Source organism: Xyrauchen texanus, chromosome 10 (genome assembly GCF_025860055.1).
Source record: "Xyrauchen texanus isolate HMW12.3.18 chromosome 10, RBS_HiC_50CHRs, whole genome shotgun sequence".
NCBI classification, from domain to species: Eukaryota; Metazoa; Chordata; class Actinopteri; order Cypriniformes; family Catostomidae; genus Xyrauchen; species Xyrauchen texanus.
The window spans coordinates 27,422,758-27,444,493 of NC_068285.1; the positions used below are offsets into that span (position 1 = coordinate 27,422,758).

The window sequence follows — 21,736 nt, forward strand, 5'->3', positions numbered from 1 at the left end:
GGATAGACAATGACACATAGCCTATAAATGGCTTTAAGTATACAACTTTAGAGACAAATGTACTAATTAGTATATGAATACCTATAAATAATAAAGAGATCAGGTAGGTCACTGGTAACTGGCTAAAGGAGCATTTCTTGTATCAGAGAGTATGCAAATTGTGCTCAGTGATTTTACTAGTTCTATTCAAGCTAAATTATTAACCCTTTCCTACGTATTGTCACACATATGTGACAGTTAATAACTCAGAGTAATGTCATATATATGTGTTTCTGCAACAGCCAGTTATGTAACAAGCTGGCAGATTCAAATCGGCTTTCGCACTGACACAGTCAGTCAAGTCAAGTGTCTATTATTTATATTTGCTCGAACAGTTACTCAGTAGCGATTGTCATTTGTCAAACAAACAGCTACTCAAAGAGTTTTTTCAAGCACATAATATGCTTATTTTATGTAACAAACTAATTTTCTCCAAAGTACCACGATAAAAGTTAATAGCTTGTATGTGCACAGCTATCATATCTAAAGGCGATCTTCCCATGCACGCTGCCATGTCTGTTTATTTTTAGGTGAATATGCAGTTTTCATTCACACTTTTCAGGCATATAATACATTTTGTTTTCTGAAACAGACAGCCATACGATCACAAAAGCACCACAAAAACAGTTTAGCACTTGTGTACTAGGCAAACCTTACTGCTGATAATATTTGTTAATTTGTTTTTTACAGTTCTAAAAATTAAATAAAAAATAAAGTACAGCAGACATAAACCATTTGTTCACATGTTTACTATATTATATACAGTATGTTATGTATGCTTTTATGACAAGAAATAAAACATTTTAATAAAGTAAAAAAAAAAAAACTCCTCTACACTCTTCCCCACTCTACCGGCTGTGCAGTGTCATGTGCAAATATAACTCACTCAAGGGGGCACTGCAGGGAAACTTAGACACTACTCATGAAAAGGTTAAACCCTATATTTCATATTGTCACTAGAAATTGCAACAGTGATTCAGCCATGCTTGGCTAAGTTTCTTTCTAAAAAAAATGCAGTAAGATCAGTGCCTCGGATGTTTCTTAGAAGAGAGAATCTTTGTCAGTCATTACATCAACTTTGAATAGCAGTAATGGTGTCAGTGGCAATAAAATCTGTAAAAATTAACTAAATATACATTTTTAGTGAAGGAACAAACTCACACTACATCAAAATGTCAAAATTTTGTCAAAATGTCTGAGCACACCTGCAATGCTTTTTGGTTCAACTTTGGTTCAATAAAAGAATATTATATTCAAAAAGTTGCATTGCATTTAAGATCGTTGTTAGAACTTCATCATATTTGTAACCAATAAAAAAAAATAAAAAATACAATGATAGTAAATAGGATTTTTTTGTCAGTATTACTTAATCAAATAATGATTTAGTTTACAGTACATCTGAACTGCTGTGCAAAGGTAAATTACAGTAACTTTTTTTTTTTTTTTTTTTTAAATGTACGCAAACATAACTATGTGAATGATTGGCCAAAGCATTACCAATGCACAGTTAGTTTGAATATGCTGACACGTGTTATTGCGTTACTGGGGAAATAAAACAAAAAAAACTTTAAAGCCATTTTCCTGTATTTACTGCTTTTTGACTTTGGAGGGCAGTTAAGGTCTCCAGATGAACTGAACATTGCCACATGAGGACATAGAGATTTAATAGAGATATTAAATGTGTATTTTAGGACTGTTACATCATCTATTACAGTATTGCTCTCACTTCTCATTAAATGCATCCGTCTATCCTAGTATTCCCTCACCTATGTTCAACAACCAGTGAAATATGATTGCATTCACTCAAGAGTGAATCTCTCTGGAAGCCCACAATTATTAGAGAAGAAGAAATATCAATAATAAATAGCCATTCACAAAAAAGAACAGATGATGAGGAGCATGTGGAGGAAAGGTATTCGTGCAGAGGAGAAAACAAATCTAACACGATGAAATGCAGAGATGCGTGCTGCTGAAACAGAGGGACAGGTCCAGTGGGGAGGAGGGGACAGATGGCCTGGGAACAGAATTAGTGGTCTTATCTCCCTTTCAATCTCTTGTGAATGTCAGGCTTTGGCCACACAATCTCTAGGTCCCTGGACAGAGTTTTTGTTAAATCGTGCTGTCATATTTTGCTTTGTGTCTTAAATTTGGCTCGCTCAGTTGGATGAAGGAATGTATTTTAAAAGTCGAAAATAGATAAATCTGGTTATTTTAATAGTCTGTCATACATATTACATTTGAGATTTTGTATATACATCATAAAATTGAAATGATAGTGGTAGTTGTTATTTATTTTTATTTGGATATTTAAAGCTGGAGTGTGTCCTATTTTTATGTAAAAAATCTTACTCCTATCCTAAGTGAAAATGCAAAGACAATTCTTTTAGGTTGATTTGCTCAAAATGTGTAAACGCTGTGGTTCAGTGGTGCTATCACAACAAATGATGTGAGTTTCTCTGTTTGACCTTCCAATTAAATATGAAGGGAGTGTTTGGAAAACCTGTTTGAAAGCAACCATCAGTTTTGCAATTTCGTTTGATGATGCTAGTTGCACAGATATTCCGCTTCTGCATGGAAACAACAAAAACTACAAATTGTATTGACACCTTTTGCCCCTTATTTTCTGTTTTTAGAATCAGACGACATGCCATACTTCGTCATCGGAGCCATCCTGTACCGCACCCTTGGCCTCATAATGCCTCCACCTAAGTAAGTCCTTCTTCTAAATTTTTACATATGCCTGTGTTTGTGTGTTATAATATCTTTTTTTAAGCTTATAGATCTTGACTTTGGATGTTTTAAGGACAATCATTCTGGTATATCTTTCCAGCACCAACTGGTACCAATGCGCTAGAGCCTATTCACAAATGTTATTAGTCATTTCAGAATGATTGTCATCTTAAGAATACTTTGGAACAACCATCAAACATGGTTTGACTCTAGCATAAAATAACTTTGATTACTAAAATGCTTACTTGAAGGTCTTGACCTTATCCAATGTATTATGATGGGAGGTCAAAAGTTCATTTTCAAGACCAGTAGGCAAACTGTTAAAGTTTTACACACATTATATGTTCATTGAGGTGCCAGAAGACCATCTGCCAGCCTATATGGACATTCAACATACAGTCTATTCCTAGAAAGCATACTTTTCTTAACCTGATAATCCTATCATCATGATCTGTGTCATGGATATTCTGATGGTGTTCAAGGGATGTGGCTCTTAGATTACAGAAATCCCAAATTAGCCACTTCATTCAACCCAAACTTTGTAGCTGCCTGCCTTATAAAACTCTCATTCCACACAGAATACATTTGGAGATCATTATTCCTCTTGACAGAAAAGAAGTGAATTAAGCGCAGTTTTATTGTACACAGTAAACAAGCCAATGAGAATAATAAATAAATCATAGCACACAAATACTGTATAAAACAGTCCAAAGATAAATTTAACTATTATTTTGATATGTTTTTGTTTTTTAATTAAATATATTTATAAAAATCATTTACCTTTGCTTTGTTTGCCATCTTGGATAGCTTCTGTGTGAGTTCAAAATGGCATTCTACTATCTCACTGTTTCAGCCGTATATAGATTTGGCAGAAATAGTTCAAGTAAGGTCATTTGCCATTCTGAAATCAGCCTTTCACTGAGCTCATTGCAATGAATTATGGAATTGTCTTTTCTTTGAAGAATACATGTAGTGCTGCCACAGAATTTGGCCTGAAGAATGCATCCTTTTGGAACAGTCTTTGCATCTAGAGTGTGCATATAAAGCCTTCAAATGCTGCTTGCACAGGCAGCTCACTAGATTTTGGGCCACAGCAGAGAGGGAGTTTCTGTATTTAGAGAGAGGAGATAAGAGTAATTAGGCAGATACGTTCAGCTGACACTGGGGGGAATGTAGAAGCATCTCTTGTCTCCTGCTGGGGTTTGTAGTTCACTGTCCTAACTCAGTAAGCATGTCAGGACTCTGAGCCTTGACGAGGAACATAACAAGCATTGCTTGTTTGTGCTCCTCTCTCTCTTTCTGTCCTTTGTGAAAAGTGTGAGCGAGTTTGGTATCCAGGTCATTGCTCTTCAGTATGGTTGATTGTGATGGGACTCGTTGAATATGCATGGGATCAAGGCTGTTTGTTTGTTTTTGGTCTGATTTTGCTTTGTGTCTCATTAAATTTCTGCACCAAGCACACATCCTTGCTCCGGCTGCCCCAGGGGGAGCTCACCTGCCTGATTTGTTTGTGACACAATGTAGCTCCACATGACCTAACTCTTGCAGATACAAAAGCTGACACACTTTTAACCGTAACACACGTACACGCTTACACACTTACATAGATGCTAGTATTTCTTGAATGGCACAAATAGAATTGCCAAGGATTTAAAGCTGAAGTGTGTATTTTTTTTTTCTTTTCTTTTGTACAATACTTTCTCTTATCTATTGTTTGTTTAAAAATCTAGACTGTTGGACATAGGAACAATGGGATTCTTTTGGGCTGGGGCTATCTGTTTGACTAACTAATGGAAAATGTGAGGAGCGGTCAGGAAACCTGTTTAAAAACAGGTAATTATTTTAGCAGTTTCGTTTGGTAGTGCTAGTGGCACAGAAATTACACACTTCAACTTTAAAGAAATGTTCCAGGTTCAAGACAAGTAACGCTCAGTCGACAGCATCCTTTGTGACATAAAAAAAATTAGAACAAAACAAAACAAAAATTCCTAATTTGTCTTTTGTTTATTAAAAAATAAATAAATGTGGGTACATTTTGGCACTACAGTGGGAGTAAATGGGACTAGCCAATAAACATTAGACCTTAGCATTATACATGTTAACATAATTTTGGTATGAAAAAAATAGCTTACTAACATTATCTTTCCAAAATTCCATCCAATATTTAAACGTTGGAATGACAACATAACATCGGCAAACCCTGTAATCTGATAAATGCTGTAATGCTAGTAAATCCCTGATTTTAGCATTTTAGCATGTACATGTATAATGTTTAAGTCTTGTGGCTGTACTTTTTAAACAGTGTTTATTTTAACATTTAAGAACTGGCCCCCATTGAATTCCATTGTATGTAGCTCACTGTAATTGCATTTCTTTTTATCTTTCTTATTGTTTTAATAAAGTTCTTAATTTTTTTGTGGTAACAATATTATTCCACAAATGCTGTCAATTGATCTTAACTTGTGTTGAACCCGGAACATTCATTTTAAACACAAATATGGTTGCACACCAAAGATATAATGCATCATGTTTTGTAATGGACTACATATCAAATTGAAATTGAATAGAATGCTTAGGTTTTAGACACAGTATAAGACCTAACAATTTTTATGTTCCTTCTCCTCAGAGATCCATTTGTGATCAGCTCAAAGATTCTGACAGTGACGGTACGTCCTTTACCAAAGCCCACTGAGCCCTTGGTATCTGTGGAACTTGTCTCTTTGCTCAATGTAAGTACCATATACCTTCATGCATATTTTATCAGGCATAAATATTAAAAGACCCTATTCTACAAAATATGCATACGGCATCTAGCATTGCAGCATTTTTCTGCAGTACCTCATTAACTATATCCCTTATCTGACTGGACAAAGCACATTTAATTTTCATATAATATATCACTATATATACAGTAGTTTTATTTCTATATTCATCCATGCTCAAATGACATCAACATTAAACAACAATATGTGCTTTGAGGGCCAAATTTAAAGAAATCATTTCTCCAAAAATGAAACTTATGTTAATGAGTCACCTTCATGTTCTTTCAAACCTGTATGGATTTCTTCCATGGAACCCAAAGGTGAAATGTATTTTCCATACAATTAAATTAAAAGGGAATGTATACTGTTTAGCTTCAAAAAGGACAAAAAGTACCTCAAAAACAACATAAGAGTAACCCGTAAAATAGCATGATTCATACAGTATTGCCCAAGACTTCTGAGGTGGTGCGGAATGGACTAAAATGTAGATTTACAGTCACATCTGTTGTCTAATAAGTTCTTATTCTTCTATTTGCATTGTAACTCGACCATTAGTTATGACCTGTAAGGGATGCACATTCACTCCTGTTGACAAATGTCTAAGATCACAGTACACCTCATAGATATAGCACAGAACAGACTGCAAGTACAGAATCGATTTAAGCATGGAATAATTTCTACTTAGGATGACCCTCTATATATAATCTTCGGTTATGAACAGTACATCTTTAACAACCCGTAAATACACAGGACATAATATATTGTAAATAAAGGCTCTCAATATTATATGTGGAAAAATGTAATAGAATTATACTGTACCTGCAAGGATTTATGCAAATTGTGAGACCTGCAGATTAGATTTTGCATCATTGCAGATATGAGCTTCACAAAGAATACAGTCACTGTGATATTCCTGGAGTCGCCATGGCAACCTTTACCTGCTATCTCCTTCATAGAGGCATGAGTTTTAGGAATCTGAGAGTGGACGTGGTGCATAAATGTTTTTGTGAGTGTACACATCTGAGGCCTGTCTATGCACTCGTCCCACACCACACAGTGTAGCACACTTACTCTATATGTCCACTGTCCATGGTGAGTGGACTATTCTAATTCATTCTCTATGGGAGCTGAGTGGATTAAGTGGATATCTTCCGCACCAGTGGACACATAGGGTGGTCCTGGGTGATCCCCAGCTGTGTGCAAAAGACCTTGGCAGAGGTCAGTGTCCAGATTGTGCTGTTGTGCCCTGGCCACAGATGTTTGGGATGCGCCGGGGTGAAAACTGAGCCTGTGCGTAGGGGACATGTCCTCTCGATGCAGACAGCTGCTCTGAGACGGACAGCCTGAACTATCCTAACCCCCAAAGGCTACTTGGAAATGGAGATAGTGCATCACAGCTGTGTATTTGTTCTCCAATTGGCCAGTGCTCCATCACATTTCTCAGCATTAATCAGACAGTTCACCCAAAAACGAAATTTCTGCCATCATTTATGTCCAACACACTCATTTCATGAAGAAGTGTGTGTGTGTGTGAGGGTGGGGGTGGGGAGGGGTTGGTGTTGGCAAAACTACCAAGGGGGATGTCCCTATTCAGGTGAATAGAGAACCGAATACCAACCCTAAAGGTAAAACTGCCCCTCCATAGTTTGTATCCTAGTACCTGTCTGTAAAACAGTTAAAGGATGGGAAAGGAGGAGGCGAGAACCGGCTTGACGATATAAATCATAGTTTAATGGAAAACTTAAAAGACAACACAAACACACATGACGGACAGGTCCGCTAACGATCTCTCTCTCCCTCACGGCCCTCTGCAGTCACCCTTTAAACCTCACGGAGGCATAGTTAGCCTAATACGGGACCGGGTGTGTAGGATCACGACCCGGCCCCGCCCTCCGCCCTGCCACATTCCTCCCTCGTTCTCTCAGGCTGGGGAGCCCCCGGCCTGACGTACATCCCCCCCCTCTTTCCCTGGGGAGGGCGCCTTCGCTGACTGCCGGCAGGTCATCCCCATCTGCCTGGACGAGGGAGGGGACAAGGGAGGAAACAGAAATTATTAAAATGGGAGGGTGCTCCTGTAACAGTGTAGTACCCCCCCAAAAAACTGTACAATTTAAGAGGATAAAGGCCAACGCAGAGCGACAGTGAGAGAGAGAGAGGAGAGAGAGATGAAAAAAAAAAAAAAAACTTACTCGCCAGTTCTCCGATACGCCGCAGCTTGTTCCTCGGCCACTCCTCCACCCTTTATCGGACGACAGCCGCGCCTCTCCGGGCGGATCTGAGGCAGTCCTCCAGCCCCTGGCGGACGGAACACCCCGCCGCGTTCTCGGGGACTAGAAGGGGTCTCCCCTGCCCCTGGCAGCGGTTCTCTCGCTCCAGGCGGTCGGCAGTGAACCCCTCCCCGCTCGCGGTCGGCGGTCTTAAACCCCGCCGCGTTTGAGCGGCCGGTAGGCGGCGACTCCGCCCCTGTAGGCGGCCATCGTCCTCGTTCAGGTGGCTGGGCTCCTCGTCCCCCGGCAGATGGCCTCGGCTGCTCCGTTGGGGTGGACGGTAGTCGCGAGAACTCTACTACGGCGTATCCCTCACTTATTAAATTGTGTCATCTGTCAAATTGTGACTCAATCTTTTTATCCAATCCAATTGACTGTTTAAAATGAAGAGGTCTACTGTATACTACCTGGAGAGAAGGTAGTAAAAGCACCAAATGCTTTTATGAATCCTCCCAAAAATGTGAATTGATAAAGCATCTACTAAAATATTATGATATATGAGCAATTTGAATGTTGCTAACAAAATGTATTTTGTTCAAATTCACGATTTTTGCATGTATGTCAATGGACAAAGATGCTTTGTGAATCCAGTTAGTGTAGTAACACCATCTACCAGCAGGGCATAACTATATTTGCAAACCAGCCAATTATGACCCATTGGTTTAAAGGGATAGTTCCCCCTAAAATGAAAATTGTCATAATTTATTAATACTCATGTTGTTTCAAACTTGCATTACTGACCTTTTTCTTTGGAACACACAAGTTGAAATGGAATAGAGCTTGAGTAATATTATTTATTATTGTCTGGAACTCAATCCGACTAGATTCTACAAGTACGTACTGTATGCTGTTCAAATGCCCTCAGTTAGAGAAAACAACCTCACAGAGTCCAAAATATATCAAAATAACTGTCTAATTACCCACTGGTTTTTATGATCTCAGGAGTCTGTTTTACCCCTGAAGACCAGAGGTGATCATTGCTCAGTTCAAAAGATCACATCAGATTCAGCAATTCCTGCAACCACAGCTGTCTCCCTTAAATGAGATAATAGGCATATGAGACAGATTAGTCAATTATACCAGTCGATTTCCTGATGAATCAATAATGAGCTGTTCACCCAGCCATGCACCCCTGAACCCTGATTAGAGCATTATACTGGGTAGAATGTGAGGGCATCATCACAGACTCTTACAGATCAATGAATGAGTCTTTTTAATGAATCATCTGGAGTCTACAGATGAGGATTGCATGAGCAACCGATAAAAGGTCATGTTTGTGGATTAATATATACACTCCCTGCTACCCTTCACAAAAACACAAGCTTACAGTGGCCCCAAAAATGATTTTGAAACTTAAGTCATAGTTTATGTATATAAAAATAAATATATATAGATTTTTTTTTCTTTTTTATTCCTCTCTTCTGTACTTTTACCTTCCAAAACTTCTTGTTTTTTTGGAAGCTTTCTAACTATTTGTCTCTCTCTCTTTCTATATGAAGGGCACGACAGATCCTCAGTGTGTCGTCTGGGACTATGGAAACCTGTAAGTCAACAAACCGCAACCCCCCACACACAATTATATTCACAATATCTCTCTCACGCAGCTATCAATGTCTTTTTGATGTGCTCATTATTTTGGCATCAATGTTTGTATTTGCAGATTCATTAGCGATCAAAAGTCCCAATGATGAAATCTTTGACACCATGTTAATAGAATTAGTGAGCTGAGATAGATCTTCCTTTCTTCTCACCTCAAGCATAAATGTACAAATTTGACACACAATTAATAGTATTCAAGATGTGATGTCTCACAGCTCATGATTTGAGTGACTTGTGTTGCTATCCTATCCGAAAACCTGTCGGCTACTACAGTAGGAGCTTTATTACTGCAGTGCCTTTAAAAATGAATGTGTAAGAGGAGATGTTGTGATTTCTTAAGTGACCCATAGTTATAAAGAAATACATTTAGTTGGGTAATACATAATACAGTTAGTTAGTAAGCTACCCATACTGGTAGATGTTGCTAGTACCAGTTCCCTTGCTTAGACATTTTGGAAAATGTCAAACATGCCAACAAAAGAGCAGGGTTTTTTTTCTATCTTTTTTTTTTCAGTATTTCGAGGCCATCCTAATTCTGTCTGATGCTTTCGTTGCATCTTTGTGCCTGTTGATGTAGAAGCTTTGACATCCCTGCATGTATTCTTGTTTACGCACTGTTTGTATTTGCATCTGAAAACATCTGCGCTCTGAGTCTGTTTATATCAGGTGATACAAAATAATTTTTGGAGCTTCACAAACAAGGTGAGAGAGAAAAAGGACAAAGAAAGAGGAAAGGGAAGGCAGAAAAGAAATGAGAGAGAGACACACTCGTCAAAACTGAAGACACATTCACACAGACAGAGATTATTCATTTACCATGAGATCTGGCCAGTGGCAGATGTAGGAATGGGTGACATCTTGTTGACCCCCAACAACTTTGGTGGCATTCTCATTTAGAATCACATACCCCCACCCGGTCTATAACTTTGGAGGCGTGTTGAAGTGGGTTTCGCCTAGGGCGCCAAACAAGCTATTGGAACTGGCAATTGACATAAGAGACATCAACTGTTGGCAATGCAAAAGAGCTTACTTTTATGCAAATGATCAGTAATGCAATGTGTGTGAGTCGACTGCAAATAGGGATGAACTCAGTGGAGCTCAAAAAGTCCACCTTCTCATATAATGTAGTTGCATACTCAAGTAGGAACGCCTACTAGCACCCAACAAAGAGATCCCAAAAAAGTATATGGCAATACCGCATACTGTATAATTTAGCAAAACTAGAATGCTGGCGTTATAATCAGCAAAGGTGTCTCTACTGCAGCTGTGTTGATTACAACTTGCAGTGTGGACATGTTCAGAAATTGTACCTGTGTTTAAAGCACCTGTGGATGAAACGTTGGAATCTTGTCAGTGCTGCACGCTTGGCTGTTCATGTATTTTATTTTGTGTAACTCCCCACAGACACATCGTGCCTCATGCAAGATTAATACACACCAGGAGGTGGTCAGCACGGCAACAGGCAGACCTGGCTAGACAGCAGAATAGCGGGCGGTAATTACTAGAGCAGAAAAACCCCTCTATCTGCAGACCGCAAGGTCAATTAACACAAAACCTGATTACCTCTCACACCAAATTACATTCCAAATCATTCAGGGATGAATGTGCAAGTGTGATTAAAAAGAAGAGATATATTTATAACTTTTATAAACCCAGTCATGGCTAAATCACTCCAAAACCCAAGCTAGTGGATTGAGCAACATTTGCCCTTTATTTATGATCAGAGGCTTACAGAAAGAAGATTTATACTATATACGTAGCAGAAAGATTTATTTATTTAATATACAATTGTTTGTGTTGTTTACAATATTGTCAAATCATAAAGAATAGTTTAAATTGCCAATACAGAAAATTAATTGGGTAATGTAAATATAGTGATAATTTAAATGAAGGGGAAAATAAAGAACAAAGGCAAATGCATAATTGTATTTTTGCATCTTGCACCTTTAAAATATTTTGGATTATTTTACTTACTTCCATGCAAAGTATACATTTATTCAGGTTGTGTGTTTCCTGTGATGACTTTGAATGCGCCATACTCAACAGTTCACTCACCGGTTCTCTGATGTACTGTCGCGTGGTCCTCGAACACTCCTCCACACTCAGGCAGACGACAGCCACTCCAACCCCGGGCGAGAACATAAATCATAATTTAATTAAACTCAAACCAAAAGCACAAACATAAACACACACATGACGGACATGCCCGTAATTCACTCTCTCTCGAGCCATCGTCACTGGCCGCCTTTATCCCTTGCGTGCCTCATCAGGTCGATTGGGGACCAGGCGTGCGATATTCCGACCCGGCCCCGCCCCCCCTCCACTCCACAAACTTATTACCTTAGATGCCAAAAATTACATAATGATTAACAAAAGGCCATTTTCCTATTTTGGGACAGCTATTTTAATAAGTTACATTGTGCCAACATTTCTTTCTTATTTTTCTTCACATTTTTAGACCATATTATGTACCATTCTTAAGATAGAAAACTCCATGGTAATGCTTTAATCAGCTATGATGCTTTGAGCCAGTTATAAGTATTTACTCACTTTCTATTTATTTATTTATTTATTTTTAACCAAAGACTTCAAAAGGAACTTAGAGGGTGCAGATACCTCACAGATTAGCAAAAAAGGCCTAAGTCTACATGGACTTTGCACTATTCAGGACTTGTAATCCTGAATGATCTTTTATGTACAGAATGACCTTAACATACTTTCTTTTTCATGCTTTATTTTCTTTCTTCTGGAGCTCAATGGCCTGGGCTTTACTCTTCTACAATCACATTAAATCACATTTAATCGCTCAAACCAAATCTAAACTCTCCATCGGACCATTTTAATCACACCCAGGGAAAAAAAGCATGCCACTAAGCAACAAATTGCTTTTGATTATGATAAAATAATGGAGGCACCATAAGAATGCGTTAGCACTGTGGCTGGGTAATGCTTTCACTGAAATCCTGCCATGCAACTGTGGCATTTGTGATGGGATGCAGGGGGCTATCAGAATTATTCCCTGCTGTATTTATCGCCACATAAATTGTTTTGGTGAAACTGTGTGGTATTGTTTGCATGTGGTGGGGCAGATTGTGTTCTGTTTAAGGATGTGCTGCTGATGAGTATGGTGATGTCTTAGGGGCTTAGGGGTTTTGATGACACACACACATAGGAGTTGTCCTTGCTTAAACAGAGAGGGTTAAACATGATTCATCACCTTTTTTTTTTTACCTCTTTCCGGTCAACTGACAGTTGTTAGCAGTTAGAGACATTGGGACTAGCTTTTTATGGATTTTTCTGTTGTAAAAAGAGGATAGAGGAATGAAGGGGTGGCAAAAATATATATATATGCAGACTATCACAAAGCGGACCATGCACCTATGTGGGACAAACGCTAGGAAAGAGAGATAGGATAGAGGAATGCCAGCCTGATCTCATGACAATTACATGACTGTGGTGACATATTTAAAAATTACATTACATGGTTCATTACATATAGTATATTGCTGCAGTTACGAGGTGAAATGTGAGCTGCTCCACTGTGTGGCGCTAAAAGCGAGTTGAGGTTTTTTATGGATAATGGTCTACAGAGCTATATGTCAACAAAATCTAAATGTATTTTAATCAATGAATAACACAATTGCTGAAGCAACCAAGTCATTTTGAGATGTTTCTTTGACATTTTAGACTCGTGGGTCATCTCGACTCGCACACTCATCTCGACTCGTACCCTGGTCCTTTGCATTGCAATTTAAACGCTCTGCAGTTTAGTTGTTGTTGCAACTTTATCGAATAAGCTTGTGAATGTTGTTGGCTATGTAATGTAAATGATAAAATGTATTACCTTACAAGTCATGTGCTACAGTAAAAGTGTTTTGATGTTGAGAGATTGCATTGTGTGAGAACAAGGTTTGATAAATTGATAATCTATCCATTTCCTTGTGATTTGTGTGAAAGTGAATAACATCAATGTTATTTTACATGGAAGTGTTCCTCCAACACCATGATGATTTTTGCACAGTAGACATTTTGGGCCCTATGATAAGAGAGTGCATCTTAAGTGCAGCACTATGTGAAATGTGAAAAGTTAGTGGGCATCGCCATGAAGTTTGTATATTTTCATGCAATCATGTGTCAGTCTAGGTGCAAATGGGCAAAGCGCTAATTGGCTGGGTCAAGTGTAGTTTAATTATTAGGTTCTTCTCCAGTTATTGCACCTTCTGTATCTTATATGTACAGTATATTCCATTTAATGTCAAGCAGCATTGATATACTGTAAAAGAAGACAGCCCATTCTTAAAAATTTGGTAGTGTTGTATGCGATGTATGTTCTCCTTCGGCCTTTCTAGGACTGTTGGCACTCGTCCTGCTCACGCTTGTCTCACCTGCTTGAAATATGTTTTTCTTCTCTCCTATTGTTCATTTTTGTGTAATATACACTATGTTTGTTATATGTTTCTTTGTTTACTGTTTTATGTTTAGTTTCTGTACAGCATATTTGAGCTTTGGAAATGTGCTATACAAAATAAACTTAAAAATACATTTGTATTACTGTTATTATTAAAAAAGTGATAAATATCTCTTTATACCATCTGCTGGTGGAATCCCCCAGGAACTGATTTTAGACTTTGTGGCAAAATTAGACATGGTTCTCAATTGCCTATTTCTCATGAAAATAGCAAATTGTGGGTGCATACTCCCACAGATAGCATAAGAAACACTCATGCTCACTTGCACTTTGCTCTGGCATGAAAATTGGATAAGATTTGTATCATGCTGCACCAATCGCCATCACTAAAATGAAGCACTGTGTTGTACAGTATGTGTTTGTCATACAATATATACATGTTGCACACACAAACACACACAGTGCTCACTCACACTGTCATACCCTGAATGGCCTTTCACATGAAACATTCTTCCTCTCTCTGTTAATTATCCCTCTAACTCTTTCACTCCCCTCCGTATATCACTGTTTTGCTGTCTGACCTTCATTTGAAGTGTGACTGCTCTTCACATGCATCTTTTCATCTTAATGCCACCTTTCCTTCCAGCTGCCTAACCTCCCTCTGCTCTCTATCTCTCTCTCTCTCCTCCTTCATTCCCTCTTCTTTGCTGCCTTGAAGTTCTCACCTTCACTCTTTGGCAACATTCTACATTCTGCTGCACATTATCCATCCTGTTTCATCTGATGATGCCTTTTCCTCTCTCTTTCTCTCTCTATCCGTGTGGCGCTGGTTAATTATTAGCAGGTTGTGGTGCCCCTTTCAGTGCAGTAGGAAGACTTTGGTTGCTCTCTATGAAAAGGACAGATCTTTTAGTGCTTCACATGAGATGAGGATCATGTTTCCCCAAACACACACAGATTATTTTTGGGTTGACTGCACACAACAAGCAAAACCTTACTGTCTCAAAACTAATATTCTCAAGTAAGTCAATAGTCAAATATTAGACATTTATGAATAAATTTAGTCCTTTATAATTTTGGGATTTGTAGTCACTGAAGGACACATCTATGCTGCCTTCAATATATAAACAAAGGAATGGATCTCAGTAGACAGCATGTTAAGCAAACATTGGATTAGGACATAGCCAATGATTGTTTTTTCAAACACTTGGCTTGGGAATTTCTGAGATCAGCACTGAAACATACTGTACACACACACTTTCATACTGAGTAAAAGACAGCAGACAAAGCAACAGCAACTCGGCTCTGTCTGTGTAATATAGAGTGAGGAGAGCTGTGATAGAGTCTTTGTGTAAAATAGTGAAGAAGAAAGATCTAATCGGCAGGAAATGAGAGTTGGAGACATAGCAAGATCGATGGAGATCACAGACATGTACAATGGCCCGTGAAGACACATCTCTCATGGCTGAATTTCATTCTTTGACGGCAGAAACTGGCAAGGCCATTGTGTCATACAACTCAACATCTTCCTCTCAGTTTCTTATAGTGGGTGGGAATTTCCAAGTTTTATTTCCGTAACCTGTGAGAGACACACACACAGATATACACACATATTTTATTACAAAATATAATAATAATAATAATAATAATAATAATAATAATAATAATAAAGACATAATTCCAAGTAAACCTAATTAGGTCACTCCAAGGTTTTTCAGATAATTTAAATAATTGAATGGCATGTTATTAATAAATCTCAAAAGACTATAGAACATACATACAGACTAGGTGCAGTCTACGTCTTGTCAAAGACAAAAACAAAAACAAATGAAAAGGAATAAGGGATCAATTGTCTTCAGTTTTATTATTGCTTCTACAGAAGCAGGACTTCTGTGTGGTTTCTTATCACCCATTTACAGCCAGGGTAATGAGAGAAAGCAGACTTATGTCTGTGCGTGTTTGTGTGTAGTTGTGTAGAGAGTTGAAAACTACAAATTCGCAATATACACTTGCACTCTTTTCTCTTTTAGACTTTCAGACTTTAAAATATATTTATATACGTATGTGGTGTATTTGTAGTGTGAAGAGCAAAAAAAAAAATCTTAATTAATTAATTATGCATCTTATTTACATTATATTAGATTATATATCTATTTTATATATATATATATATATATATATTTATTTGTCCCATCACTGGAAAATTATTTTTGACCCTCATGTTACAAAAACATAGTCTGATTGGTCGAATCAAATTTCAGTTTTTTTGTTGTTTTTTTTTGCTTTTCTGGCCACAATTTGCATGTAATGTCATACAAATTGCACAAATTTACCCATTTTTCCTTACTCCTTACTTTCCTTGCAAACTTTCCTTCCTACTTTCCTTGCAAACTATGGGACATTCTCTATGTTCTCAATGCAGTAAATAAGAAAACAAATCAGCAGTTTTTAGTGTGCACCAGCTTTAACTATGTGCTTCAAGCTCCTTCTCAGGTTCCAGTAATATTATGTGGGCAGCAGTAGAGGAGTAGGGTCTGGGGGTCCTGAAAGAAGTCCTAAGGAAATGAGGTCTTGTTCTTAAATCTGTTTGTAGGACAGTAAACAGGAAACACCTCCATAGTGCAGAAAGGAGAAGATGTCCTACAAAGCCGTTTTTTGTTTTTTGTTTACTCGTTATTCACATCCCTTGGCTACCTCTTGTGATTTTGTAAAGCGTAGAACTCTGATTCCCTGAGGCTAAATTAAAAATAAAAGAAATAGGAGATAGTGGAAGAAATGAGGAGAAACTCTGTTAAAAAGTCACCTTTTTCTTTTTATTTATAATGTTAACAGTTTAAGGACAAAAGACGAGGGCTTAAAAATAGTAGTTCAGCCAAAAAATAAAAAAGAGAGAAAGAAATACCCTTATTTTTTACTAACCTGTCAGTCTTTTGATAAATATAGTATTATAATTTTTTCCCCTTTTGAACACAGCACAAGTGATATATTGCTGAATATCCAAGCTGCCACATTCCACACAATAAGAGTGAATGTGATCATGGATATCAGGAAATATTTTGAGTGAATAACTGCTTATATTATAATCTGTTGCTCACACAAATCTACCAAACAACTTCAGAAGACTTGGAATATAGTGCAAGAGTCACATGAACTACTTTATTGATGCTTTATGTTGCTATGTAGTGCTTTTAGAGCTAGACAGCCCCTAGACCCCATCTAGACATTCTGTTAAATTTCACCCATGGGGTTCCATGGCAGACAGAAAGTCATACAGATTTAGAATGAGTAAATGATGACTAACTTTCCCTTTAAGGGTCATGCAAATATAAATTTTTCCCCTAGTCTACTGCCCACATCACTATACAAATCAAAACCAATTTTTTTTTATGGATCGAGGAATTGCACAAACCAATGGCAAGAGCTTTCCAAAACTGAAACATCCAATGTGATTGACTGGCTTTGCACAATTTCTGTGAGCCAGGTTGCACAGGTTGTTATCTGTCTATTGAGGAAATAAAATTGTTTGCACATTACCAGACTGCTATAATGAGTGCTTATGGCGAATATCTAGTCTATTTTGCTAAATTATTAATTCTTGAATTAAATTAGCTGTTTAAGTGTTGCATTAAACTGAATTAAATCCCAACAGCCAGCATTCCTAGTTATTTAATTCAGCATATAAAGCGCCACATGCACCATTACCCGACCGGCAAGGTAGTGGCATTGTGTGGAGCTGTCCATGGTGCTGAATCAAGTCAAATCAATGAGCTTGTTTCACTGAAAAGGATATGGCGTCATTGAGGACTGATTAACATTTGAATGTGATTCTGAATGTATTAATTTAATGTAGAATAATTAAATGTATCTGCAAACCTGCACCTACATATATACAGTCTTTATTTTAAACACTTTATGAGATTAGTGATTGAAAGACCTTTCACTTTATCAGCTTAATTGATTCCACATAACTTTTTACATTCATAATCAGCACTGGATATTGGCAGCCGACACATTGAGACAGCTTCCTGAATTATTTCTTGTAAAAGAAAGAGGGGAAAAGTGTCTATACAAGAAAAATGTAATAAAAAGAATATCAAAGCCCACACATGAAGAGTCAGGGAGGTAATTATTTGTTCATTTGAGGCCTCTCTGTACCACATTAACTCAGCTTGAGTTTCAGCACAGATAAAAATCACTCCTTCTGCAGGGTTCATATCTTCAAATGTCTCCCTCACACCCCACTGAGAGTATATGTGTGCTCATGCCTCTGAATTTAATCAATGTGTCTGTGCATGTAAGTGTGTAGTAGATAGAAAGGATGATGCTTTGAGTTGGCTGACATTTTTTAACACCAACCCAATCAACCCATGCACGTTTTAATTTGAAAATGTTTATCTCATGCAACTGCAGCACATTATACTGGCCTTGGCTTTGTGTTTACAGTTCAATGTTTTAAATGGCCATATGTCTATGCCATCTGTTTTCTATCTCTGTTTTAGTGAGAAATAATCAGCAATGAAGTCTAGAGATGTTAAATAAGTTTGCTCAATCGCAATCTCCCACACACATACATCTTTCCGTGTCTCAAATATACAAACACCATGGTATAATCTGTCAGTAAATTCCTAATTTACTATGCTTTTCATAGTGGTGATACATTACAATCCTCAAAAGGAATTAATACATACTGTATAAACTTAGCAAAAAAAGAAATATCCTCTCACTTTCAACTGCTTTTATTTTCAGCAATCTTAACATATGCAAATATGTGTATAAACATAACAAGATTCAAGAACTAAGATAAAAATTGAACAAGTTTCACAGACATGTGACTAACAGAAATTGAATAATGTGTCCCTGAACAAAGGGGAGTCTAAATCAAAAGACAGTCAGTATCTGGTCTGGCCACCAGCTGCATTGAGTAATGCAGTGCATCTCCTCTTCATGGACTGCACCAGATTTGTCAGTTCTTGCTGTTAGATATTACCCCACACTTCCACCAAGGCACTTGCGAGTTCCTGAACATTTCTGTGGGGAATGGCCCTAGCTTGCGACCTCCGATCCAACAGGTCCCAGACGTGCTCAATGGGATTGAGATCTGGGCTCTTCGCACTCAGAACAAGCATTATGGCTGGTGGTATTGTCATGCTGAAGGGTCATGTCAGGATGAGCCTGCAGGAACTGTACCACATGAGGCAGGAGGAGGTCTTCCCTGTAACACACAGCGTTGAAATCGCCTGCATTGACAACAAGCTCAGTCCGATTATGCTATGACACACGGGCACAGACCATGACAGACCCGCCACCTCATATATGTATATATTGTCTTGTAGTATAGTGTGAGAAAATGCTGATCTTTTTTACTAAGCAAGAGGGTAAGTGCATCAAAGTCTCTAGTTTGAGAATGAGACGCCTCACATGTCCTCAGCTGACAGTTTCATTGAATTCTATCCGCTCAACACCAGTTTCATGTACAACATTAAAGAGAAGACTCAGGGGTACAGGCCATATGGGAGTAATTGCAAAGAAAACTTTACTTTTTTTTCGGTTTCCACTTTTTGAAACCGAAAACAAAAAGAAAAGGTTAGATTGGACAAAGAAACACAGACATTGGAAAAAATATAATTGGAAAAGAGTGTTATGGATCTTAACCCCATTGATCTTAAGTGGGATCAGCTAGACTGTAAGGTGCGTGAGAAGTGCCCGAAAGGACAGCCACATCTATGGCAAGTGCTACAGAAAGCATGGGGTGAAATGTCACTTGATTATCTGGACAAATTGACAGCTAGAATGCCAAGGATCTGCAAAGATGTCATTGCTGCACGTGGAGGATTTTTTTGATGATAACTGTTTGAAGTAGTTTCAGAAGTTCAGAATTTGTTTTTCGAATTGTAATAGTTATTTTTTCACATTGATTAATGTCCTGACTATACATTGTGATCAGTTGAATGCCACTTTGGTTAATAAACATACCAATTTGTTTCCATAAGAGCAAAATCTGTACATTATCTGTACATTATTCCAAACTTTTGGCCGCCAGTGTATATATCTGCTAGTTTTAACTGGTGGCAGTCTTGCAGTACAGTTTCACTTCAGTGGTGTCAGAAAATGCTGATCTTTTTACAGTGTAGCTCTTCAGACTTTAATTGGTATTTCTTGCTGAGTCTTAACATTCAGGGGCAAATTCAGAACCAGCCAGCAAGATGGGGAGTTGAACATTACAAATAACATTCTGCAAGTATTTTGGATGTGTTACCTGATTTGCACAATTCATTTAGTGAAACAGGTGTTAAAACAATGTGTACTCTGATAGCACGTTCAAATAAACAATGCTATCAGCGGGTACAATTAATTCTTATCGAATCCCACCCTCAGACTCTGCAGTCTGTGTGCATCTTCCTTTACAGATAGCTGGATCAATTTACTAGTCCATTTGCCTTGTCGGACCAACAAAGGTATTAACACATGCACAGCTTCTGACTCCCACACTTTACTGCAGGGATTTAGTAACCTTGTATGGAAACATACACACTCATTATGCATTCTCCCATAGATTTATCACTATTTCCTTTTTTTCACGAATTATAGAGGCAGGGGCTGGGAAATCGACCTTGCCACTAGCATCTCTCTCTCTCTCTCAGTCTCTCTTTCTCTCTCTCTCTCTCTGATGACGTAAAATCTTATGCCGCTCACTGGGCAAGGACTTATGCCAGAGGGAGTGGAGTGGCAAGGTAAATAACAGGATGTTGATTCCAACAGAATTTTCCTTAGTAGGTATGAGATGGATGCTTTAATCCGGCTCCTAATCCAGAGTGCTGCCATACATCACCCTCAGCCCACCATGTTCACCTGTTGGTGAAATCATGCAGCTATCTGAGAGATCACCAGCTGCTACGCTGCTTTCACTAGACAAATAGACAGAGATAGAGGTTTCCTTGTCTGTTTTTTTTTTTTTTTTTCAAATGTATACTCTTTTTGAAATTTCACTGAATTATACAGAATGTGTTGGATCATGTGTTTTTCATGTTTTATACAGTATTCCATCCATCCATCAATAGAGTCTTGCTTGCTGGTGCCCGCTGGTCTTTCTGAGGAACTTGAAAATTGTTATTGAAGGCATATTAAAAAAAAAACAATTTGATATTTCATTTAAAATGTACACAGTACATTGCAAAATATTTGTACAAGCTTCCTTTACAGACTAGTAATGTCAAAGATTTTCCAAACAATTAAAACGATGAACTAGAGTAAATGAATGAAAACTAAAAGACAAAATGAAAATATATTTATTAGTCAAACGAACAATGAAAAAATTCAATCAAAATTTGATTGACAGCTAAATGCTCGTCAAAAATAATGCTCTAGTGCCAACTCACTTTCTGAAAATTATCACTTTGGACTAAAAGGTTTAATAGATATTGTTTATTGAAGCATTGACATGACATGGCCTATTCAGGAGAGCTCAGTGACGTGTACAGACGTGCATAGTGGAAAGGGCGAAAGGACATGGACAGAGTGTGAGGGCGCAGTAATAGTTGAGCACTTCCACATAAAAGGGTACCTTTACGTTTGTGAAGGGCACCATTAGATTTGTAAACAAAAGGGGCAGTAGCCCGCATTCTGTTCATGTAATTGGCACAGCTTGCATGAGTGCACAGGTACTGTATTTGATTATTTAATTGTTTATTGCAAATCATATAGTGTGTGTTGCATTTTGATTTTGCATGCTTTGATGTGTACTGACACAAATTAAGAAATTGCTCTGTCTTAAAACAGTGGTCAAATAAATGGACAACTGGAGTATGAGCTTTCTAATAATAATGTTAAAATGTAATGAGAATTTTAAAAATGATAAGAGTACATACATTCTTCTTGCTTGATCGTTTCACTTTCCAGCCTTGTTTTCACCCTTTTTTCAGTTCCTTACATGT

General features: G+C 37.8%; 1 protein-coding gene across 1 annotated transcript in view; it reads left to right on the plus strand.

Annotated features, from left to right (window-relative positions):
• Positions 1–21,736, plus strand: part of LOC127650590 (adhesion G protein-coupled receptor B2-like) — a 461,335-nt gene that overhangs the window by 309,267 nt on the left and 130,332 nt on the right. Inside the window, 3 exon segments of the mRNA XM_052136090.1 lie at positions 2,673–2,748; positions 5,396–5,498; positions 9,298–9,341. Of these exon segments, the coding sequence (XP_051992050.1) occupies positions 2,673–2,748; positions 5,396–5,498; positions 9,298–9,341 (223 nt within the window).